The following is a 26,219-nucleotide window of genomic DNA, read 5'->3' on the forward strand; positions in this document are numbered from 1 at the left end:
ATTTTCTTTGTATGTTTGTTTATTATGGGGTCATAAAGAACCATTTCATAAATGGTTCTACAAACCTAATAAAGTGACATGAAGAACTTATATAGGTTCTTTAAAGAACCCTTGAGTAGGGTTCTTTGCAGCACTGAAAAAGGTTCTTTATGGCACCAAGAAACAAATAGGTTCTTCAAAGAACCTTACAGTGAAGGGTTCTTTGGGGAACCAAAAAAGGTTCTTCTATGGCATCGCTGTGAAATACCCTTTTTGGTTCTTCCTGGCACCTTTATTTCTAAGAGTGTAGGCGGTTAGCGAATCACAACACACTGGGCCAGCTAACCAATCTGAGCCCATTGCGTATTTTTGAGGGACCGGCTTCATAGAACCCAGAAACCATCAGACCGTTTTTACAAGGAGGGACAGAGCAGTGTAGAATAAAGGTAAAATATATGAAAAATAATGAACACGTTACAGTGCACCCCACAAACACAATCAAGCCGTCGAAAGAATGTGTTTTACCACCCCTTTAAATTGTAAGTTGTTTGTGTGGGTTCTTTGGTTAAAAGCCACTACTGACTCCTACTGGTGATATATAACACCAGCCTCTACTCTTCACACACAAGCTGGGTAACTTTTGTGTTTTACATCCTCACCTCCCAGCTTTTCCACATTATTAAATTACATCAGAATTTGGCATTTTGTTTTGGGTTGAGGGTTGGTTTTTTGTGAGGGTTAATTTCAAAATAATACTCTTTGACTCCCATTGTGTATAAAAGGGGTGTTGTGGTGTGTTAACTGGCTGACCTCGTGTCACTTCAATGTAAGACTTTCCAAAGCAGCAGCAGTGATATTCCAGAATCCAGACAATCTGGCCTTGTTTGTGTGCTGCACTTGTGCTTGGATGTTGCAATTACATAATGTTTTCTCCAGGGGGCGACGAGTCATTTCTAAAAAGATATGCAATCTGAGCCATGTACCTTCAAGCCTTTTGAGATATTCCCATGAAAAACAAGAGATCAGGATACGAGTTCCCCGGAATGAAAACAATAGAGATAAAAGCCGATAAGTCAAGAAACCCCACCCTTTTAAACGCAATCCTAACAGGCAGAAGAACTTTCCAGGTGCATTTCTCTCACCCTCTCTCTTAATCGGTCTCTTAATTCCTCTTTCGTTGTCATTGCAATGCATGTTAAACTGCTATTCCTTAATTAATGAAAGGTTCTAAATAACCATGTTATTTACTACTGCACTAGCTCAACACTAAACAAGCACACACATGCCTGTCAACTGCTTTGCATTTAGAAAACTCAATATGGACTTGTGCCAAAATTCATGTGCTTGTATGCTATGAAAAATGTGTTATGTAATCCATCTGAGCATATTAAGTATCCCTAAAGTACAGGTTAGAGGTCAAGGGGAACATGAATGGACTCTTTTCCTCTCTCAGAAGTCTGTGTTTCCACAGCCGTTACCGTGCAAAGGAAAAAGGAGGGAAGATGACATAATGGAGGCATGTATAACAATGCAGAAAGGAGGAAAAGGGAGCAATTAAGACATTGTGTTTGTGTGTATAAGAGGCAAATAACCAAAAAAACGACAAGGAAGTGAACTAGGTTTTTTTTTTACAGTTTTACTCTTTTCCCACAATTTTAAAACTTTGGTTTCATGCTGACGGTGTTTTTATTCTTCACTATATTTCCCTGCATGGTGAAATGTAAATGCAAAGTTTTCCAGTTCTAATGTTAAGTTTCGCCATGCTCCTGCTACAGCTGCTGACAGGAAAAACGACTCCACTCTAACAGCTTGAGAACTGTTTGTGTGAATTTTTTTCCAGAATAAACTTAGAATGACTTCAACTGTATAAGAAAAGGCTCTTACAAAATAAATAAAGGCAAACATAACCATACATTCTTGTGCACATCTTTGCACACATAGAAAACTTCTCCAAAATGTTGCCTAGCAAATCTTTACTCAAGGGGGAAAACACACACCTTTGTTCTATCTTCCTTTATCGTTCACCCTCCCACTTTATTTCTCTGGCACAGATGAGCTCATTCTTCAAACATGACTCTTAATATACTATTGCTCTTTTCAATCTAAACAGAACTAAACCAAGAGAGACAGAGAGAGAGAGAGAGAGAGAGAGAGAGAGAGACAGAGAGAGAGAGAGAGAGAGAGAGAGAGAGAGAGAGACAGACAGAGAGAGAGAGTTAGGGGGAGGTACTGCATGTGGAGAGAGTTGCTCATGTTCCAGCGTACACACCCACATACTCGCACTTGACACATGCAAACACATAACTCCCTCGCCAATGGGCCGGGCTAGGTGCCATGGAAACCAAGCTCCGCCCCCATAGGGTGTGGATGGGCTTTTTAAGCTGTGGGGAAGCCTCTACGCAGCTCTTCCAATCGCACCAGAGAGGGAGGGAGAGACCGAGAGAGAGAGGGTGAAAAGAGTAAGAGTGTGGTTATCTTCAAAAAGGGGTGGGAACGCTGAACCTGGAAGCTGAAAAGTTATTCCCAAGCCTGTAAACAGGAATTAAAGCTGTAAGAACGTGGCGGCACTAAAATCAACTGGAAGGGGAACCAGCTCACTTGAAGTTGAAGGTAAAGAACGAATTAATTTTCTTGAGTAAAGTTATCTGTCGAGACCAAGAACAGCCTCAGAATGGGAGAAGATGCAGTGCAGGCAGAGAGGAGCAGCATGGTCAGCACACATGAGAACCAGGAGCTGGTGGTTCCAAGCCCCAGCCCCACTGGGTCTTCACCCACCCATAGCCTCAGCCAGCTGGGCCTCAACGCCGCTAGCGGAGAAATTAGTAGCCCCGGCGCTCTGGCTGGGGGCACTCTACCTAGAGATGGAGCTTCACCCACAGGCCAAGTGAATGCCATCACTGTCCTGACACTTCTAGATAAGCTGGTGAACATGCTGGACACAGTGCAAGAGAACCAGCATAAGATGGAGATAAGACAGGTCGAGATGGAGGGGGCAGTGAGGGGCATCCAGAATGATATGACCAAGCTCTCCAAGAGTCACACTTCCACCTCCAACACGGTCAGCAAACTCCTGGAGAAGAGCCGCAAGGTCAGCGTCCACATGAAGGAGGTCAAGGACAAGATGGATAGGCAGGCCGTCCAGGTGAAGAAATTGGAGGCCAACCACGCTCACCTGATCAAAAGGAACAACTTCAAAGTGCTCATCTTCCAGGTAAATGTATAGTGTGTGTGTGTGTGTGTGTGTGTGTGTGTGTGTGTGGGGGGCAGTTTCTGGTGGGGTATTTGATATGCTCAGGTGAGGACACTGAATGATTGCATTGTGCGAGGGTTCATTGCTGCATGTCGGTGTTCACTGAACCAACTGTCTCCAACTCTGTTAACAATAAGAGACATTACTGTCTTACACAGCTGAGTGGAGTCTAATGAATCTAAATGTCATTTGACTAAATTACCTCATAGTTGATTAACAGATCTCCTGCCTCCCGTAGGGTGGGTCCATTTCTAAAGCAGGAGAGAAGGGTCATGGATCAGAGTGTGAAGATAAAAGCAATGCGTGAGAGGGTGTGATGTCGCTTAAGGTCACTGTGAGGAGGGGTGGAATAGAATAGCTAATGCTTTGGGGTCAAAAGCTCAGACAACACTACCCAAACATTTAAGTATTTCTGGGATGGTCAAACCTAGTTGAAAAATTTTATTTGTGGATGTTAGAACATTGTGGATGCGAATTTTGTACTTGACTCAAAGTATTAGCCTCTTGAATACCCTGAATTTCAGATATCCCTATATTTCAGAAAGAAAACCAGCAAGGGCTCCAAACTAAGAGAGAGCTAGAGAGCTCGAAAGAGAGAGACTCAATGGGGGAGGCTTGTTTTGAAACTTAGCCAAAAGCTATTATTTAAAGCACAATAGCCTTGAATAGAAGGTGTGTCCAGAGATCAGCTACAGTGCAGCGTAATGTGTATCCTGTTGTCAGAAGACCCGTGCTGAAATGTGCTATGCTACGCTGGTGCGCTGCTGTTTACTGCAAGACCTGCAATCAAACGAATGACTCAGTGATTCCAAAGTCAGAGAGCGCAGAGAGAGGCCTTCCATTCCCCCCTCTCTCTCTCTTCCCAACTGTGTGGTTACTGCTGAAGTACATGATGTAAAGAATGAGAGCGAGCCTAGTGAAACATTTTCAGAAAGTCAACATTCAGAGAGTGTTTAAAAAAAATTGGGAAGGTAAATTGCCCTCGATGAAAGTGTGAAAACCCTCAACTATTACACTCTGCTTTAAACAGTGCGTGCACTCTTTCTGAGAATAGTTTCTACAGTTGCCGTCACAGACAGAGTGCTGTTTGTTAAAGCTGGCCAAAAATGTTGTGTGTGTTTCTATGGCAACTACGTTGTTTATTTGCAGGGAAATCTAATTGGAGAGGGTGACAGTTGAGATTTCCTTCTTTGTCCAAATTATTTCAGGCTCGTAACTTCCAGTGATTTGGTTTGCTTTTTCATTTTCTAAGCATTTGCAAAGCCGTCCAGACATGTCTGGTCTAAGGGAATGTGTTTAATCCAGCCATGGGGTTCTTGTTGACTCCTGATATGTCTTGCATTGTAGTTAGGATGGGTGGGACAGTGGTGGACATGGGGACAAAGTGTTCCTAGAGCTTTTACATTTCCATCAGACATGCCTGACAGACCCACACAGACATTCCTTAACAGTCCTTGTCTTATTTAATGCTCCTTCATTAAACCCCCTTCCTCTGTCCCTTGGGGTTGCCTGGTTTATTTCTCAGGAATGATAGGATCTGACCAGTCCTGAAACTAAACTCAGCTCATTAAACAGACACTTGTGTTTCAGCAGGAGAAATCAAAAAACTTTTCAAGTCACTTCTGCAAAATATTTCATACTACTAAACAAGCTTGACAAAAACTGAAAGACTTTCGGGTGAAACCCATAGACTGTAAAAAAGAAATATGGACGTAGTGTCTGTGGCGTCACCCATAGGATTCTGAAGAGCCGTTTTGAAGTGCGAAGTAGGGACGAGCTGGCCGTTGCCATCTTGTCAGCGCGTCACTCCCGGATAATAGAAAATGGGCAAAGAGGCGGGACGTGAGTGGAGCTGAGGTGACGCGATGACTAACAGACAGCAGATAAATGGCTATCCACCTGTCACTCAAAGTGGCCACGCCCTTAATTATACAGGACTTTAAAGCTTTATATAATGTAAACGTATGAGTGATAAAAAAATTCACCCCCTCACAGTTGTCATGAAGGGCAAAATTAGCCATATAGACCAAAACCACAATTTGTACCAGGCTGTAAACATGTTTTTTTCTGCTGTAAAGTTGGGCATTTTAACATGAAGCTCAATGAGATTCTGCTCCCTTTTGGAGCCTGTCCCTAGCGGCCAAACGATGAATTGCAGTTTAAGTCACTTCCGTATTGGCTACAAGAGAAACTGGGGGAGGTTGCCGCTTGGTGAAACCAGAACACTTTGCCAACGCATGGGCTGCGTTTACACTTGGCATTAACATACGATCACTGTGATCCGATCAAGTAGATCAATCAGGACACGGCGTGTTTACACTTGTCAACATCAAGTGGCTTCTGTATCTGGATAAACGATCAGATCTCTCTTTCCTGCGCAAAGAAAAGCCTGCAGAGGATGGCTCTAATGCAAAGTCGACCTGAAGTGGTGGGTTTTCTTTTAAAAATCATTTTCAGTCGCGGGAGATTTTACAAATCTCGCAAAATGAGGAGGTGAGCAAAGAGTGATTAGGTGGAGAGATGCTGTAAAGGAAACGGTATAAAGAAACATATGGATCTGAGATCATTGCCAGCTGTGGTGGGAAAAATGCACATTCTTTACAGAGAATGAATGGTTCAGCAACTGCGGGTGCAAAGGCAAACTTTCCACTATATTTGCGATCTACTCCGCCCTTGATTGTATCGCAAAACCGCACAGCTAGTGCAGAAATTCCCGTGGAGAAAAGATTTTTCTTTGGCATTGGAGGCAGGCAGGTTCTCTCAGAACCATGTTTACGCATTTAGTCTGCTATAGACCTTCATATATTAATTTGATTCTGTAGCTACTTTGCTTACCTGTAGCTTATCTTGAATGATCACATGGTGTCCTCCATCTTTCTGACAGTTTGGGAGAAAGGAGGGGGAATAATGACAGTGTGCGGGGTTTTGTGTGACGTCGACCTGTGAATGCAGACACGGCGGCTGGATTGCGTTTACATTATACAAAGATTTGATCACAAAGCGTCCTCGACTACCTCCAAACCAGGACACAAACGCGTTTACACTTGTCTTTTCAATGCATATGTTGACAACATCCAGATACAGGTCGCATGTTAATACCAAGCGTAAACGCAGCCATGGTCTGTTTGTTTTTAAACATTCCCAGTTTTATTTCCTCTTCTCCATAGCTACATTCAGGTGTTCACCACACCCTCTCTGGCAGTGTTTTTCACTTTTAAATTCCCCTGCTGCTTTTGGATTAGGGGTGCTTGGCTCCCCTTTAGGCGGACTGCAGGCGCTAGACAGAATGCTGCTCTTGCATAAGCAGAAACTTTGGCTCAAATGCTCACATTCCAGAGGTGGAGCAAGTCTCTCTAACTTTTTTAAAATGATATAAATAGGCAAATTACCACAATCGATTAGAGCTCCATGAGACATGAAACATGACATTGGTCATCACAGCCATAAAAGAGAAAAGGAGGACAGAGCTTGTAAAGTCTGTTAGCCTATGTTCGTTATAAATCAAACATCAACAAACAACAACAATTTTTGAGCATGATGCAACTTTCAATGAACACATTTAACTAATTGTCCTTGCGTTTCTCAAAACTTAACATATGGGTTGTGTTATAGCTGCACAACATCTCCAAGATCTCATAAATATCAGTGCGCAATGCTTCAATTTTCATCATAATGAAAGCCAAATTTAGAGTAGGAAAGCACAAGATGGAATATTTTTACAACTAGCCCTTCGCTATCACCTAATAAGGCTATCTGTGCCTCTCCAGAGAGAGGAGAGAGAGGGGGGGTGGGGAGAAAAAGTGTCAGTGCAAGAAGGCCTGTAGGCAGAAAGAAAGGAGACAAGAGTGTTTGTTTTCCATTGTCCATCAAAAAGGCATTATCTCTGTCCCAACTCAGCTAAATGTTACAGTTCCCACTGGTGCACTGGGGGTGATATGAAAATGAGACAAAATGAGAAAAGGGCTTCATTACGCTTAAAGATTTACAACATAGCTGCTCAGAGATATTCTGAATGTATGTGCAAATTACTCATGTAACTCATCTTGTCTCTCACGGCACACTACATACATTTGACAGCAAACTATCTGGAACTGTATGTTAAAGCTACAAATTGAATAGAACAAAAACAGGTAGGCCCTCTTAACTAAGAACTAAAAACTCATATACAGGAGAAAAATAAATAAATAAAATGAAAACGCAATAAAACACAGCGGTAATGACAATACTGTCTTTTTTATTGTTGTTGTGAGGACACAACAGGGGGACATTAACATTTCATTCCTTAGCAACAAAACATCAAAAGGTTAGCAGATAAAAAGCATTATCTATTTTCCAAATATGGAATGTGTGACTGTTGCGGTCTCCAACAACTGTTACAGAATGTACTGTAAATCTGGCCTTACTGAGCAGGCGGTAAACAGAGTCAACCACAGACTTTATTGAATAGTGTATTTGGGGAGCTAAATTGTTCCTTTGAGAGGATAGATAGAAATTAGGGCTGTAAATATATATACAATTCATTGCGATATTGTTGGAAATAATTAAAGGTGCTGTGTGTGTAAGAATGACTAGCCCTATGAGCTAGTGGTTGAAATGGGTTGTGCAGTCCAAATTCAAAATATTGCTTGCCCCGCCCCCTCCTCCTCAGACTCGACGACGCTCACGCGGGTTGCCAATTTAAAGACAAGCAACACAAACAAGCGCAATTGACAATGGAAGGCGATGAGACTAACACACTGTAAGTAGAGTTGATTTTTCCGCATTTTAATGTGCTTCCGTGCATAGAGATTTTTAAATGGATGCCAGAATCTGCAATCTCTGACCCAGTTTGTTTGCTGGCTTCCATGGAAGCAGTTCGCTGTGTTTTCCGACAACTGGCAACCCGGGGTGGCTAAATACTATTGGGTAAACTGGCAACGAGCATTATCGCACAGACCAAAAGACAGACATTTCAAAGTAAAATAACTAACTGTAGCACTGTTTTTCAGAGAAACGAGTATGTGAGCTTGGCATGTTTCCTAAATATCTGCAAACATATTATGGTATTTTTATGCTTTAGTACAGTCAAAAACTTACATACAGCACCTTTAAATTACCAAAATAATTTAATTGAATCCTATCGGAATGTAAGCGAACTTTAAGAACAGCCGAGCAAATATTTACACCCTCAATGGAAATGTGGCCTCAGGGTCCATTTCACTGTACAGGTTTAAATACTGAATGAGCATGTGAAATGAGTTACATGAAAGGGACTAAACATGTTTTTGCACATGGGACTAGTAACAACAATTAGGGGTGGGTTATCAATACAGACTACTTCCTTCTTAAATCTTCCATACAACTTAGATTTTATTTCAATTCATTTGGGTATATTTAAGGGGTTTTTTTTAATGAAAGAAAAATGTAAATCGGTAACTCATCTTTTTGAATAAATAATTAAAAGAACAGGCTTATAGAAGAATCACTTGTTTGAGGAATCAGGCTACACTGGTCACATTGATGCTTTTGATTCACTAAAAAGACTCATATTTGTGATCAAATGAAACAAAAACCCCACTTTTATATTTACCCAGCCGTAACTATTACATTGAACTCAAGAGTATTACTTGTGTCAAGAGAATGAACAGACACGTTGTAAAACAATTTACCCTGTACATTTAAATTCGCTACATGTTTTGTTTTATCTGACAGCGGCCTAATATACTGCTTGCAGGTGCGCACTCCCTTTTCTCAACAGCCACAATGAAATCAAATGAAATGCAAACAAATCATGTAAATCCATATTTGACAAACAAAACAAAATTGAGCACAAGCATACTGAACATTTATACACCAAGATTTAATCAAAGAAAAACACACAAAAGCACACCTGTGATAGCACCATATGCTAAATAATAAATTATTGAAGCAATCGAAGGCAAGTGATACTATATTCTCAGTGTATGACTGAGAATAAGCTTGTCCTGAGATGGACATATACTGTAGTTATCTACAAAAACAGACATCCTTTTGCACTATGGTTATGAATACTGACAGAGCTCTGGCTCTTTGGTCCTATCTAAATACACACATACACATACACACTGAAGAGACAAAAGCTGTTATTGTGCGTGTCCCGTGACAGGGAGCAATGCCAGCACAGAGAGAAGACCATACACACTCACAATGCCATGGGAACATGGGGACAATATGCTATATGCTGGGGCAAACAGCCCTGAAACAGTTGACAGACTACACATAATTTACAAAGAAAACAGACCCATGCCCTTTCACGCTGATCTTACATCAACCTCCTGATCACCCTGTAAGGGTTTATTTTGCAATAACGACTTCTTGACTGCAGTCATTGCACATTTTTCCAATTATTACAGTGACTGCTTAATAAATGAATGAATATATAAATAAATACTAAAATTATTTTATTATGTGAGAGATAATTGAAAGCAGCGATTGATGAATCCGAAGTCATGTAAGAAGCCATGTAAGAAGATGTGGATATAACAAATAATTCTTAAACAAGCATAAAAGTTGGAGTTAAGACTAAAACTACCACATAAGTGGTATATTCAGCTTCAGCATTTAATGTCATATTACAAAATGTACAATATAATGTGTTGGGGATTAGGATTAGGCACAGAATATAATTATTGTTAATGTGATTATGCTCATGACCATAACTGCAAAAAAACATGTTAAGTAGATCTTACTGTACAGGCATACAGTTTACTCGCATTTCTTGCACTCTGATCAAAGTGACAAAACAACATCTCTTTGAATAATTGTAATAAATAGTTTAGTTTTAAGAGGGTTGCTCATGTCATGTAAACATCTTAATCCATGTAATTCCTTAGTCTGATCGCTGGCAATCATCAGACTGTTGGTGTACATGTAAACATGGCCATTGTTGCATGAAGTTTTTCCAGGGCTGATTTTTTAGAGAGGGAAACCCTCTTCCGCTCAGCTCTCCCACCCTGTCCTGCTTCAACAATTTTATTCTGCTTGACTTACTTGCGCAAAAACATACACATACATTACATTTCTTGTGCACACAAATAGTGTTGAACCTATAGCTAAACAAGCCACAGTACAAATTACTCAAACCTTCCAAAAGCTACTAACAAAATGACCTACATAGCTTTAAAAGGGGGAATATATTTCAAATTATACAATTATCATATTAGACTAAGAGTTGTAGGAAAACATCTGCGTGATGATTTGAATTTTGTTTGTAAAAATTTCGGGGTTTTTTTTGGACCACATCATTAACATGAAGCATCCAAACAAACTAGCTAAAATTACTTACCAAATATTTGAAAGAGAGAAAAAAAAACAGTAATGTGATATGTTGTCGTCATGATACTATGGGAGCTTGTTTCTGCCAGAATAAAAAATATTATAAAAAATAAAGAACAAAGGTAACTGCAACTTTTCTTTATTTATTGTTTATATATATTGCAAGTTCTGAAAAGTAAAAAGATTTGTGAGGATAAACTCGCAATTGCAAAGGAAAAAAAGTCAGAATTGTGAGATAAATGTAACATTTACCTTTTTTGTTTTTTATTCCATGCCGGAGCTTGGAAAGTCACTCGTTTCTTGAAAAACTACACTATAAATGGAAACAGTTGAACTACGGTCACGCTTAAAAACAACTTAGTTTTAAAATAGTTTTAGTACTACCCACCACCACGCAAAAATGTACCCATTTTCTTTTCTCTCTCTTTCTCCCTCTCCCTGTGTGCATCTCTAAATATTTTTAACAGAGACAGAGAATGTACATGGGTTACAGGGCTACCTTTGGTGTGACGCAAAAGCAGAGAACACAGGCGAGCGTATGAGGTTAAACAGCTGCTTCCTGTCAGATGTGTTGTTAATGGGCAGCAGGATGGGAATGCAAGCATTAAACATTTTCTGAGAATTACAGGGGCCGGAGGTCCCACTGCATCGCTAAAGATAAAACATTTTTAAAAAAATAGCATAAGCTTGAAAATAATTCGCCACCATCTACAACACCGTCAAACGCAGCCACTTACATCTCTCTCTCTTTACTCTCCACACCCCACCCCTGAGCAAATATTTACCCCCAATCCTTCATAAGTAGGACACAAGGTGACGCGTGTGTCAAGTGTGTTTAGAATGTAAAGTGAATATTGAGAAAACAACTGGATAGCGTATCTGATAAAGCTGACAGCAATGAGAGAAGAGAGCATGGTACGGAGAGGGCAACCCTGTAATGCGTGTGTGTGTATATCTGTGGACATACACTTGTCAAAACTAATACAGTCCACTCATCCATTTTTTTTTTTTTAATTCACTTTATGAAATAAAACATGTTAGCTTTGTAAAGAAATGCATAAACAGTATGAAAGTGAAGTCATTCCTATTGGTCAACAAACAAATTTGAAACATTTAAGCCTTTAGATCAAAAGATTTGGTTTAACTGGATATTTTACTCAAAAATGAAAATACTATCATCATTTATTTACCCTCATGTTGTTCAAACCTGTAAGACTTCCCAGCCTGTATTCCCTGGTCTTGAGTGGACTTTTATGTTATTTCCTGTTCTGCGCCATGTTTTGTAGTCCTTTGTTTTTCTTGTTGATTAGTTCTTTGATTGTTCCCAGGCGTGTCTTATTTGCCAATTACTTGTGTATTTAAACACCAGTGTCCCACCAGTGTGAGTCTTGCCCTTATGCCGAGTTCACACTGCCCGATTTAAGGCCCGATTTTGACTCACTGACAGACAGGTTTTGCGAAATCGCCGACAAATGCCCCAAATCGGTGCTTGTGCATGTGAGTAGCAATCACGCAGTGTGAATGATCAAAGATGCGATCTGAGAGAATAACATATGAGTCGGCGACGCCCGTGAGATATTTGGCAAGCTAAATATCTGGACTTGTCTGCGATTCAAACTCCTGCTGTGTGAAATGTGCCCTGACTGAAAAATACATCGGCAATGACCTACAGCCAATGAGAGAGCAGGATACAGGGCAGTGGGAGGTTCAGGGAGGATTCATAGACCAGCATATCAGTATTTTAATAGATATATTTACAATTCTATCAAACAGAAACAAAGCACAAACATTTGCTTGACCAGCCCCAACAGCAGCACATTGCAAAATTATTTATTTACCTCCAACTCTCTTTGCAGAAAACAATCCTTGCTCCCTTTGTCTCCCCAACCATTTCCTCTACCATAATCTTTTTTCTTTTTCTCCTTTTCTCTGCAAATCAGCGCACAGACAATTTGGATCGCAAACTTTCTGCAGTTTAGCATTTTTAATAACAATTCCAGTATAGCGTGAGAACTTCGGTCTGACGCTGATCTCGCGTTGTTTACTTGTCCATCTCACGTGTGTTTGGTTGTGAAACGTAGTTTGCGCTCTAGGGATGGGCATTTTTGTCAATTTCTCATTTCGATCATCGATAGGTCTCAAAAACGAGTACTCGAGTACTCGGGGGCGGGGCGTGTACAGGGGGCGGGGCATGTCCGTCATTGAGATAATGAAAACTGATATGAAAATGGTTGTTGACAAATACAAACGTGACATGAAAACAGGTACATGAAAACATGAACATATAAAACAAAAAATAACTGCTAGATTATGATGCATAAATGTCTTTGAAAAAGAAACATCTTTATAAAATGACCGCCTCAAATAACCAAGTCAGTAATATCGAGCATTGCCTTTGAGCTGAAACTGTGAAATAACACCACCCTGCAGAGCTTGCTAGCTGGTTAATAAACTCAACCAAACGCACCCTATATCAATATTAATATGAAGATTATTATGAACCTATTACGACATAAATCAACATAAAAGGACGTGAATGCGCACGTGAACTTCAGTGCTAGATTTTACAGGCGAAGGGTTTGAAACGGAACATTTTGAATGCGCTCTTCCCTTAACAACGCTGATACACGGACAACGAAAGCACACAGAAACAACATTTTATTAAAATCCTGTTCTCATTATAATGCTTTGACAGATTGACTCTGCACATCATGCACTTAATTTTATTATTCATGATCGAAGTGTTTTACAGACATCACTGCGCGTTTTCGAACTCATTACGAAAAACAACTTTAAATAAACTAGGTCTACTGTTAAAAAATACGAGAACAGTATAGCACTGCTGCATTACTAATATAAATTATTCTGAGAAAGAAATAGCCTGTCTCTAAACCATCATGTCTGAAATATGCGTTTGAGCTGAAACTGAAGAGAATGAAGAACAGCCGGTATAACGGCAGTGCTTTGCAAGCTTATTAAGCTCAACCAAACGCTTCTCATTTTAGATTAATCAGATAGACAACATAAAAGTAATCTTACAACGTGCATCTGCAGAAAAGGACGCGAATGCGCACATGAACTTCACGCGCTTGTCTGAGTGTTCTCGCTAGTTTCTCTGTGGATCAGCTGATACACGGGGAACTAAGCACAGATCATTTACAGCATTCTAATTTCCATCGTGTTCTCATTATAATGCTATGTAGGCTATAACATATTGGCGCTGCACATCTTGCACTAACCATTTAATGATCACAGTGATTCCAGACATCACTGCAGTGCACGCCTCAGTTTCACTTTATTTCGCCGCGGTCTGGAGGCGTGCTGTATAACGCTAACCAATCAGACCTCCGGTACCGCGCAAAACGACACAATAACCAATAAAAAAGAGACAAATGTTTTTTTTTCAGGGCGATCATCGTTCTCATGATCGATGATCGCTGTCACGTTCGAGTACTCGATTACTCGACCACTGTTGCCCATCCCTATTGCGCACTGGAGAGAGTTGTCGGTAATTCTTCCTATTGTAAAGTCGTGCAGTGTGAAACCTCCTGTCGCCATCCATCGTGCAGTGTGAACACAGCCGCAACTGAAAGCTACCCTAGATAGTCATGCAGTGTGAAAAGAGCAGTGATCCGACGAGTTTGAAAATCGTGCAGTCTGAACTCGGCATTACATGGATGTTTTGTTGGGGTGATCATTCTGTCTGCTTCCCAGTCACACTGGACTTGAGGACATGGAGACCACCAGACTTGGAAACTCTGGGATTTGTGGTGGGCCATGCTCCACCGCCACCAGAGCTTAAGGCCCATAAGTATTTTAATGAACAGAATATAAATAACAAAAACACAGGAACCAGAAAACCAGAGAAACAGAATGAGCACCCCAACAAAACATCCATGTAAGGACAAGGACAAAAGAAACAGTGGGGTTTACGCAAACAAGACACATCTGGGAACAATCAAAAACTTATCAAGAAAAACTACAAAACATAAAAGGCATAAAACAGGAAATAACATTAAAGTCCAGTCCACACAAGACCATGCATCCGAAATCGTATACTTCCCTACTATATAGTAGGCGAAAAACAGTATGTGACAAAATAAGTCCAAATTCACAGTACTCATAAAAGAGTAGACAAAAAGTAGCCGGATGACCTACTTCTTTCGGCAAGATTCTGAAGTTTGCATATGATGGACACTTTACTATCCCATGAGGTCACGGGAGAGGATTTGTGAATGGCAGTGATGCGACGTAACTGTCACATGATAAGGGCATCATGCCGAATGTCCAGATTACATTCATACTATGTAGAATACTTTTTTAGTGGTTGTGAAGTAATTGCTTCTTCAAAATAAGTACCTACTCAAGAGTATGCAATTTGGACGCAGTCCAGGGAACACAGGCTGGGAGTCAATTCATGGAGAACAGACTTTTCAAAGTAAAGAAGTACCTTAAAAAGTGGTCTATATAACTTAATTACATTGAAAAGTAAGGGCAAGATATTATTTTGTAGCTTTTTGTTGTTTGGAACAACATGAGGGTGAATAAATTGTTATGAATTTATATTTATGGGTAAACTATCACTTTAAGGTTTTGAGAAACTTGAGTAACAGCAGGCAAAGAGTAATGCAGGCATTCATGTGTCTATAAGAACCACATCTGTTCAAATAAACATCAAATAAAACCCAGTCTATTCATGCACAAAGAAAACAGGCACAAAGCATGCATTGTATGCAATGACTCAGACTCACTGTTTACCAAAAAAATTCTCTCTAAAAATCGATTTCTTTCATAACCATAAACAGAAACGTATTTACCCCTTTTGAGATCCCCTTATATTATTGTGCATATATGAGAAAACATATATCAACTCAGCTATCATAAGCGCCTGCATTGCCCAAGGCAAGAGGGACCGGTTTAGTACGCAAATGAATCAAACCTAGAGTATCATTTGACAGGTTGTGCAGCATGAGGTTACCGTGCTCTTTAGTGACAAAACATTTTTTGAGAGTCAAACAACCAGAATATGAAGACAATGTAAATGTAGAGGAGGCTGTAGTCATTTACAAGTCATTTCCATATCTCATACCTACAAGGCAGAATGCATGGAATGAACTGTTTGCTTCCCCACTGAGAAAACAACAGGAACTTGTGTCTCTGGAGGCCATAAGGAGGGATTCTTTAACCTGTTTGTAACAGCTCTAGTATTCAATGCTTTATTTGAGGGGCGTATGATACTTTGTGTTTTTGCCATCAGCATAAGATGTTCATCTAAAGTGATTTCAAATACAGTTGTTCCGAGGACAAGCCTGAACCTGGTTAACCTGGTTAAGTCAAAAGAAACTGTTCACATAAAACAGCACAATTACGCAAGCTGCTTTGAGACACATCAACACTCTACTCTAATTCTTAGAGACCATACAGTCAAGACAAAAAATTGGAATGGAGGTTGATGTATACTCTTCTTGCCACACAGGCTAGTCCAGTGGCTCAGCGCATTTTCCCTCTATCTATTCAAATTAGCAATGCAAGCTATGGATTGCCACTTAAGAGTCTTGAGGACAGTACTTGAAAACATGCAAATACAAACAAAGAGCAATGCCAGAGGCATCCAAACAATACAGAAACTCAATACATGGCATTGACTCCTCTGAGTTGGGTAAATTGTGCCATAAAATCTACATCTTGGGCTTTGGCCTTAAAGGGTGAATCTCTTAATAAAAAAAAAGAAAAAGAAAAACATAGTAAATAATAAAAAAGAGGGAAAAAAAGGAAAATATTTTCTAATAAATGTGTTATGAATGGTGACATTATTTTCATGGAATTTAACCATGACTAATTTATCTAAAGATATTTATTAATTAATTATAAACTCAAAAAAATGCTGGGTTAAAAACTAACCCAATTACTGGGTTAGTCCATTTTCAACCCAACTTGGGTTGTTTTTAACCCAGCATTTTTTAGAGTGTAGGTCATGATATCACTTGTACTGCAAATTTAAAGGTGCAGTGTGTAGTATTTATGAGGATCTGTTGACGGAGATAACTATGTTTTCAGTGTATAAAGACCTTGCATAATGTACCGTTATGTTTTTTATAACCTTAGAATGAGCCATTCTACATACACTGCAGGTCCCCTTACAGTGAAGTCACTGTTTTGCGCCACCATGTCTTTACAGTAGCCTTAAACGGACAAACTGCTCTACAGAGCGCTAGCTACTCCCTGCTGTCTCAGACGATGACATCTTTGTCCTGTGTCAGCCACTGAGCTGCTCTATATGTGCTTCGAAAGGGAGGGGTGAGCGGTGGGCGGTTGCAATTCACAACCTCGTCGCTAGATGCACTAAAATTTACACAGTGCACCTTTAAGCGAGACACGGCAGGTGAAAAGATCATTTTTTTCATGCAGTGGTCAATTTTGAGATTTTGGGCCAGTTTGCTCCTTTAACATGTAAGCTTTGATGTCAAAATAATGATATCATAGTGATATCTTCTAATTTAAAAAAAATCTCTATTCACCTGTAGTGTGTGAGATGGTGCTCCAGTGGGTTAAACCATGGAACTGATACGCAGAAGGTTGCTGGTTCAATCCCAGCGGTCACCACCAGTGTGTCCTTGAGCAAGGCACTTTACTCCATGTTGCTCCAGGGGGATTGTCCCTGTAATAAGGGCACTGTAAGTCGCTTTGGATAAAAGCGTCTGCCAAATGTAAATGTAAATGTAGTGTCTCGCCTTAAATTAAAAAGAATGATTCTACTAACAATGTTCACATGAACATAATTTTCACAATGCAACAATTCTAATGGTGCTAAAATAGTCTTTTGATTTTAGGGTGAAATGTGACCAGGTAAAGTTTTCAGGTTTGGTAATGTAATAAAAGCTTGCAAAGTACATGTAATAGGTTTAAAAATTATACAGAGTATTACTAATATTTGTAAGTATGACCCTGAAGGAGGAAAACATGTTTATTTGACAAAATTTTAACTTGGTGCTATAAATGAATTGCATTCATTATTATCCAAGTCACAATCTGTAGGAGCTGAAAAGCAAATCTGGTGTGCCAAATAACATACATTATCACTGTTATACAAGACTGTGTATATCTGTATCTGTATATCTGTTCTTTTATTTCCTTGAAGCAGATCATTTCCCTTGTGATTCCTCTTTCGGATTCACAAAAGGTTATCATTTGGCATCTCTACAACTTTTTCTTGATGCTTAAAAGATAATTTACTCACCCCCATCTCATCCAAGATGTTCATGTCTTTCTTTCTTCAGTCGAAAATAATTTTCTTTTTGTTTTTTGAGGAAAAAACACTGACTGGAGTCTCAAAGGGCTTCAGAGGCTCTGCACGATCCCAAACGAGGAGAAGGGTCTTATATAGTGAAACAATCATTCATTTTCATAAAAAATAAAACATGATTATACTTTTTAACCTAAATTTCTCATCTGCAGCGTGCTAGTGATTGGGCAATCACATTGAAAACGTCACACTAGACGTAGGCAGAAGTACCGCCCCCATGTTTACAAAGCGCACATATGAAGACTAATACAAAAGCCCTTTAGCAAAAAAAAGGGTAAAACAACGATGTCGGATGATTTTGAAGTTGAAGATGGAGTGTTTTTTGGTAAAGGGTGTTTGTATTAGTCCTCGCATGTTCGCTTGGGGCGGTACTTGCACCTATGTCTAGTGTGACATTTTCTGCCCAATCACTGGCATGTCGCAGAGCAGCGCAAGATGAGAAATTTAGGTTAAAAAGTATATTCTTTTTTTTTTTACATGACCGATCGTTTCGCTAGATAAGACCCTATTCCTGGGATTGCGCCGAGCCTCTGAAGCCCTTCGAAGCGCTTTGAAACTGCATTGATTTGGACCTTCAACATTTTGGGTGTCATGGAAGTCCTGGAATGTTTTCCTCAAAAAACGTATTTTCTTTTCGACTGACGAAAGAAAGACATGAACATCTTGGATGAGATGGGGGTGAGCAAAATATCAGGAAATTTTAATTTTGAAGTGAACTAATCCTTTAATTTTAAACATGCTACTTGTGTCACGGTTCATGGAAAACTAGCCACACCTCACCAAAAACCACATCAAACAACCCCATCACAACAGAAAGTAGACTAATACTTTACCAAAGAAACATTCCAAAACCTATACAACCCTTTGCTTTCAAATATAACATTACAGCCAATGTTATGTCACACAGTTTTCTATATCTACAACTATTTTTCCAAGTCCAAGTATCCAAGTGTATTAATTGCTCTCCGATGAGAGACTGATGGAACGTGGAAATTCTGTGTTAAAGTTTGCAGGGACTCTGCCAGATACATTCTCAAACTGTGCCAGCAATATCAGACCAATACCTTTGATCCATATTTGCCTTCCCAAAGTAAAGCTCTTTCGTGGGTGGACAGATCCACTAAATCCCAAAAGCGGTATTTCACCCCTGATTTAGCATGTTGCATATACCACAGGGATTACCGTCAGTCATTATGTATCCTTTTTGTTAGTTCTCTTCTGTTAGGTCAAATCTCTCCCTCCACTTTGACAGGCCAAACTCGCATTCCCTCACACACAGAGAGCTTTGGAGGCCAGAGTTAAAACAGGGGGTTCAGAGGGGAACACAACCTTTCTATCACGTTAGAAAAGCAGTGTGAACTTAAATTAAGGCCTTTTGCAGGCAGTACTCAGAGATAAGAGGAATCAAGGCATGCTCGAAATCAATGTTTGCGTAACATTCTGTCTACAAAGATTCCTCTATCTCTTCGCCTTTTTAAGAGAGCTTAGATACTGTATATTCTTCGCATGATACCTCACTTCAGTGCGTGTGGTTTGGGGGTTCACAGAAAGAATAAAATGGAACATGATGGAGCAATTTAGAGAAATTATCATTTAAATAAATGTAAATTAATGGTTTTTATTTTTCAACTTTCAAGCCATTTCTACTGAGAAATAAGCAAAATCATAGTATGTTAACATAGGAAAAAAACTTTTAAAAAGCAACAAAACTTATTCCTGCATAGCACCAGTTTGTTCTCACCACAATTTTGAAAAATGCTACAAAAGTGGGCGTGGCAAGCTACAAAGTGGAAGAGGGCAGACTGACAACACCACAACAACGTTTGATTCAAACAGCTTCAAATCAAACAGTTTTCTCCTACAATTACAACTAATGGATTGTATGGTAATATTCTCTTCTATGATGTGCAACATACAGTACATCCCTCTTTTAAAATGTAGTTCAGTGTTTCGTGAATCGTGACCCTTTAAAGCATTTGTACATGTACTGTATATACCCACATACAGGAGTAACTGCATTCACATGTACGTTTGTGAGTGCTTACATTATAGACTGTACGAAAACAGTGCAGTTAAAGTGATTAACTGGGAGGTTTCGTGTGTGACGTGACCTCATCCGTATCAGAATTTAGAGTCTTATCGCTAAGAGAGAGAGGCTCTAGCTCTCCTGCGCATTTCTGACATGCCATGGAACATTCTGACGGGTGGGAGGCAAACAGGGCTTCTGTCCAGGTGTCCCCATTGCTGCACTCCACCCCAAGTGCTTCCTGACTCTCGTCCTACTCCCTTCCAAAGCCCTAAACCAGACTTCCCTGCTTTCTGCTCTCTCTCTCTCTTTCCAATTGCCCCACTCTCGCTCTCTTTCTGTCCTGGCTGTCCTCCAAAACTCAGTGGAAACTCTGATATGAGCTGTGTAGGGTCATGCCTGGCCTTCCTTCCCAATCGTCTCACTATTCTTCAGCCTTTATGATTGTCTCCAGCAGGGAAAAGAGGGTCGGTACACAATGTCTTTCACACCAAATGTTCTTGTCCCCTTGTGTCATTTAAAATAAAAAGTGCATCCACAATACACATGTACACTGCATACAGTTCTTCATATTACAAGCTGAGCAGAAAGACCTTGAATATATTTGACATGGTACGGCATCATCTTTTTAAAAGACAAATTCTTGAAACTATGATAAAAGGTCATGGTGTTCTTTGGCAGCATATTTGTATGAGCAAAAAAGTGTATTAAACAGTTTTAAACCCCTTCATAATGGCTGCTGTAAAGCCACAGAAAACCTGCTGGGGCCAGTTGCATAAACTAAGCCATTATGTTAAGACAGTGTCTTAAGATCTAGTATGAGCCACTAGCAGTTAGGCAAGTGGCATTCAGTCTTACTTTTCGTATCAAATTAGGCCAGTCTATGTTTTTATGTAACTGATTTTAAAAAGTTATGAACAGTCTTAAAGAAGAAAATGTATGTCTAACTTGTAAGACTAGTCTTAACGGTTTATGCAACCGGCCCCTGTTGTACATTTTAAACGGACACCTCACCCAAAAATGAAAATTCTGTCATCATTCACTCACACTAAAGTTTTTCCAAACCTGTATGAGTTTCTTTCTTCTGTTGAACACAAAAGAAGCTATTTTGAAGAATGTTGGTAACCAGACATTTGACGGTAGCCATTGACTTCCATAGTATTTTTTTTCTTCTTCTATGGAAGTCAATGGCTACCATCAACTCATACAGGTTTGAAACAACTTGAAGGCAAGCAAACTAGTTTTGGTGAACTATCTCTTTATGAAGAGTTTTTTTCACAGTAATTTTGATCTGGTCAATACGCAGGTTTTCAGGGAGGTTTCCGAGCACAGTGACTTCATTTAGTGACTTGATTGATTTACTTTCTACTAAGTAAATTACTTTCTTACAAAGCTACAAACTTCACCATAAAGTTTTTTACCCGTTCTAAAATTAAGATTTAAAAAGAAGACCTTAAATTAAGTCTTAAGAATGAGTATCTTTAAGGCATGCAAAGCATTAATATAAAATGATGTTATGTAGAAACTATTGAAGATATCTCCCACAAACACATGACAGCCCTATGCATCATTGGCATTCTTACAGTCCAGTTGCCTAGACAACCAAATACAAATCTTGTAGGCAGCTAATTCGGCACTGACTTGGTTTCCTCTGTGGGGAAACCATTGCATATTAAAATAATAAAGTTTTAAAATAAGGCTTAAAAATTCTGTGTATGAATTGTGTATTAAGAGCAATCATATGTGGTGCGAAAATAATGCTGTAAAAGGGCTAGAAATTAATCATTTATTGACTTTTTCCATTTTTGTTGTGCAGGAGGAAAACGAAATCCCTTCAAGTGTCTTTGTGAAGGATCCTGCACTGTTACCTGAAGTAGAAGAGGAAACCCCGGCCATTGATACCAACCGCTCTCATGAGGAGGGCCTTCAGACCATCGCCCTCTCCTCGGATGAGGAGCAGGGAGCAGAAGAGGATGAGGATGAAATTTTGAGGGTTTTGGATCTTGAAGATGAAACCAGAGTTGAAAAATCTCGAGCTGAGAAGATCAAGCGTTCCAGTCTGAAGAAAGTGGACAGCCTGAAGAAAGCTTTCTCCAGGCAGAACATTGAGAAGAAGATGAACAAGATCAGCACCAAGATTGTGTCCCAAGAGCAGCGTGATAAAATCAAGAAGAGTCTGACGCCGAACCACCAGAAGAGCCCTAGTGCCAAGAGCTCCTCTTTCAAGGTCTCTCCTCTAACCTTCAACATCAAGAAGAACCGCAGTGGGGAAGGGGAATCGGAGACTGAGGCCTCATCTCAACCAGAGACCTCGCCAAGTGCTGTCACCTCCATCGAGCTGGCCCCAATTGAGAGCCCAACTGAAGACCTGTCCTTCAAAGAGGTTCACTCCCAACTTGCACCAGGACAGGAGGAAGTAAAGGCAGCTGTGGAGGCGATGGAGAAAGATGAGATGCCCAGCATCCTGAACGGCACAGCTGAGGTTGAGCTGTCGATCACAGAAGATGTAAGCGAGGAGTATGCTCTTTCTGCGACCCTGCCCCAGGACGCCTCCCAGATAGTGGTGTCCCACAATGCTTTACAGGAAGAGGATGAAGAGGAAGGAGAAGAGGAAAAGGGAAAGGAAAGAGTGCAGAGTGAAGACAGCCCTCTAGCAGAAGCTGCAGCTGCAATCCAAGCAGAGGGTGTTGCTGTAGGACAAGCATCCTAATGTCCTGACCCTCCATTCCAGTCCCTGGACACCCTCCTAAGCTGAGAAAACACTCTCTCCCTTATCAGTGACAGCCATCCCAACCAAGAACCCAGGCATCTTCCCTGTCCCTGTTGCAGAATACAGACTTACAATACAGTCCATTCAAAGGCAAAATTCATGAACTATATGACATTTGCTTAAAAAACCCATATCGCTGTTGTTAGTCCCGAGTGTTTTAGCAGAAGTGAATGTGAAAGCAGTCATATCAGTCCGTCTTATCCAACAGTCTGTTACAAACCTTACGCTTGTGAGAAACTCACTCCAGCTGGTATTACTGGACATTCTGTCTTCCTCTGGTAGTGGCTACCTGTCAGCTGAGAACGTTGGCGAAGGAAAACAAATCGCTTACAGCCAAAGGAGTCAACGGGCGCCAAGTGCTCTCCATCTATCCAATGGACACGTTTTGACCATAGCCTGGTTTTCATCCCACAATTAATTTCTTCTGGAACAGCCTGTGCACAGCTGAGAGTGATATTGACTTAATGAAACCTATATAATTTTCAACCTTGGTCCAATTAGGTTTTGTTTTAGAGATTAAACAGCACAAATATACTGCCATGTTCTATCTCTGTATTTATCCCAAAACAAAAAACAAAACAAAAAAGTGTTCTCAATTTAAATTTTTGAGTATAATGTGAACCCATAAACATAGCAACCAAAAGATGTGAGAAAGCTAGCTGGAAAGCATATCGTCCTAAACTAAACTACAAATATAATTTCTGATTTCTGCTTCGTAGTGACTAATAAACATTTAGATAGCCTTTTTTCTGTCCTGAGTGAGCACACGCAATGCTCACACACGTTTCAAATCTGGAATGCAGCTTACATGGGGGATCCTGGTCTTCCCTGAGCTCCACATATGTCTCAGACCCTTACTCAGAAGGCATTCCAGCTTTTGATAAACGGCCCTTTTCAGAGTCCATTTCTCAAGCTCCCGTTGGCATTGCGCTGGCTGAGAAACAGGCACTGTGAGGCCAGTCTAGATCACAGGCATATTTCTGAAAGTGATGAAGGAGACGATCAGCCCAGTTGGATGCAAATAAGTCAGAGAAGTGTGGAAAGTGGTGGAGAACTGAAAAATTATGAAAAGTGAAATTCTGTTTCGATTGTTGTACTGAAGTTTCAAAATGCGAGAACTGAATAATAACACAAGGGCAAATATAAAGCCCCCCTCATAATTTTGGAATAAATGCAGTGAACTGATATTTGTGCACACATCACCACTTCATAAATAAAATAGTGCTGCCAGCGGATAAAGAAAAGCATAGGGAACAGCACTGACCAATCAAGTCTGAATTGATATTGTAAGACAAGGAGAATAGAGTTTGGTTCTTATGTGTTTTTTTATTATAAGTCAGAGTAAGTGGGGATCTTTTTGTGTTTATTTCCAGCATATTTTCATTTCAGTATTCCAGTGCTGAACAAAACTATAAAAGTGTGTATCTTTGCTTTGGGTGGATGTCTCTTTCAGATGAAAAGGGATGAGGTTTTACTTCTTTAAAAATATAACAGATTTTAACTAATTTTTGCTGATGCTTATAATCCCTAATCTGTATTTGCATATCCTTTAAGATGTTAATTGCATAATATATAAGAGAGCTATATGTTGTCTTGGTTATATTTTAGAAACATTATGATTCACGCCAAAGAAAAGGCTCAGTTACAGCAGAGACCTCATAAAGTTTCTGTGGCACCTGTTTACCAAGTTGTTTCACGCTCTGTTCAAATTGTTCTTATAATGCAAATAAATAAAAATGTTGAACCATGCCTTTTCGTGTCTATCTTTTCCCTTCAAATCTTTAGTATGCTTTCAGAGTCCTGTTTTTTCTTTTTCTTTTAGAAATCCATCTGACAGTAACAGACTCTAACCTATAGACTTTGAATACATTTTAAACATTACACGTTCATATTAGATGCTTAATAAAGTAGAATTGGCTGGAAATATTATGTTTCTAGCATGTTATATGTTTGGCAGCAGTTCTTCTAACCCTAATTTATAGAGTATGTAGCTCCTCATTTCTTAAACTGCAATGTAGGAAGACACATCATGGCCATGGTGTATTCATTTTCGGTCAAGATCTTGTATTGACAATGCAAGAGTCCAGCACTCTGTAAAATCCACTCCAGCACATCCCAGAGACTTTCAATGAATTTAAGGTCTGGATTCAGAGGAGCCAATTTGTGTAGGAAAATTATTCTTCGTTCTCCCTCCCAACCATTCTTTCACAATTTGATGACTGTCATCCTGGAATATGGCCATGATGTGTCTTCATACATGGTTGTTTATTAAATTAAAAGCTACACACTCCATCAATTAGGGTTAGAAGAACTGTTGCCAAACATATAACATGCTAGAAACACAATAATCACTGCAAAAATGTGTGCAGTATCCAAGGGTTGTTTCAAATGAGAGAGAGCAAGTACAATCTGAGAGGACATTTGGTATTACAAAGGAAAATTATAAGAACAAATGTTAAGAATCACTGTATTACAACCAAAGGAGTTCATGTATGGAATAACTGTAGTGAAGAGATGAAAACATGTACAACAATGAGTAATTTTAAGAGAATATTTAAAATTAAAATATTGAAGGGATATGAAAATGAATTGAGATGTTAGTATCGTATATAGACCGTATGTTTTTGGGATTATATAAAAAGTCTTGTTTGGATGGGTTTTATTGGGTGTAATATAGATAAATGGAAAAGAAGATGATAGAATTGTGTATACGCACTGTAGTTATGAATGTATGCATCTGTGAAATATGTGAATATAAGTACTGGAAGTAGATATATAGTGTATGTTTATGTAAATATGTAAAGCAACAATTCTATTTGTATTAATTAAGGGAAAAGGAGATGGGGGTAGGACTAGAAAAGTTTTTCGAACTTCTTCCTACTCCTTTTTGAACATGTGAAATTGTTTTGTTATTTCTATTTGAAGTACTTAATTCTTTATAATAATTTTGAAAGTGTGTATAGAGAAGTGTATGTTCTTTTTTTATTTGGTATTTTTAATTATATTGTAAGTATGTAGGAATGTATGATTTAGGTACATACATATTCTCTTCCTGTTATTCTTATTTTTTTTATTATTATTTTTTTAACATGTTCAAATAAAACACTCAATCAATCAAAAAAAACTTCTACCTTCCTTATAAGAGCTGTATGGCATGAAATCTGTTTCTGAACGTTCATAACTAATTGTATGTCAAGGCCTGGCTTGTGTACTCTCTTGAAGACTTTCAACGTGAAGAGTGGTCAAATTGAAAACGTGCCGAAAAACTCTTTGTGCAACACCGCCATCTGGCGTTATGATGACTCAAGTAAAACCTCAGAAACCAAAACAAACGTTATGAACGCTTACACGAGACCCAGCTTTAAAACGAATCCATCTTTCGAAATATTTTGTTTGGTTATTCTATCGAAAATGTTTTATGTTTTCCAAAAATCCAGTATAATACAGCACAGCGATCAGTAGATTTAGTGTTTTCCTTACATACACGGTAAGCAGTCACGGTGGCCGAGAGGTTAAGGCGTTGGACTCGAAATCCAATGGGGTTTCCCCGCACAGGTTCGAATCCTGTTCGTGACGAAATTTAGTTTTCATTTTAAAC

At 39.5% G+C, this 26,219-nt stretch overlaps 1 protein-coding gene across 1 annotated transcript; it reads left to right on the forward strand.

The window, feature by feature from the left end:
- Positions 1-2,252: 2,252 nt before the first annotated feature.
- cavin2b (caveolae associated protein 2b) lies at positions 2,253-24,370 on the forward strand. Its single transcript, XM_079841250.1, has 2 exons — positions 2,253-3,190; positions 21,668-24,370. The coding sequence occupies exons 1-2, from the start codon at positions 2,651-2,653 to the stop codon at positions 22,559-22,561; spliced, it is 1,434 nt and encodes a 477-aa protein (XP_079697376.1). The 5' UTR covers positions 2,253-2,650; the 3' UTR covers positions 22,562-24,370.
- Positions 24,371-26,219: the final 1,849 nt, after the last annotated feature.

Source organism: Gobio gobio, assembly GCF_949357685.1.
Source record: "Gobio gobio genome assembly, chromosome: 17".
Lineage (NCBI taxonomy): Eukaryota > Metazoa > Chordata > Actinopteri > Cypriniformes > Gobionidae > Gobio > Gobio gobio.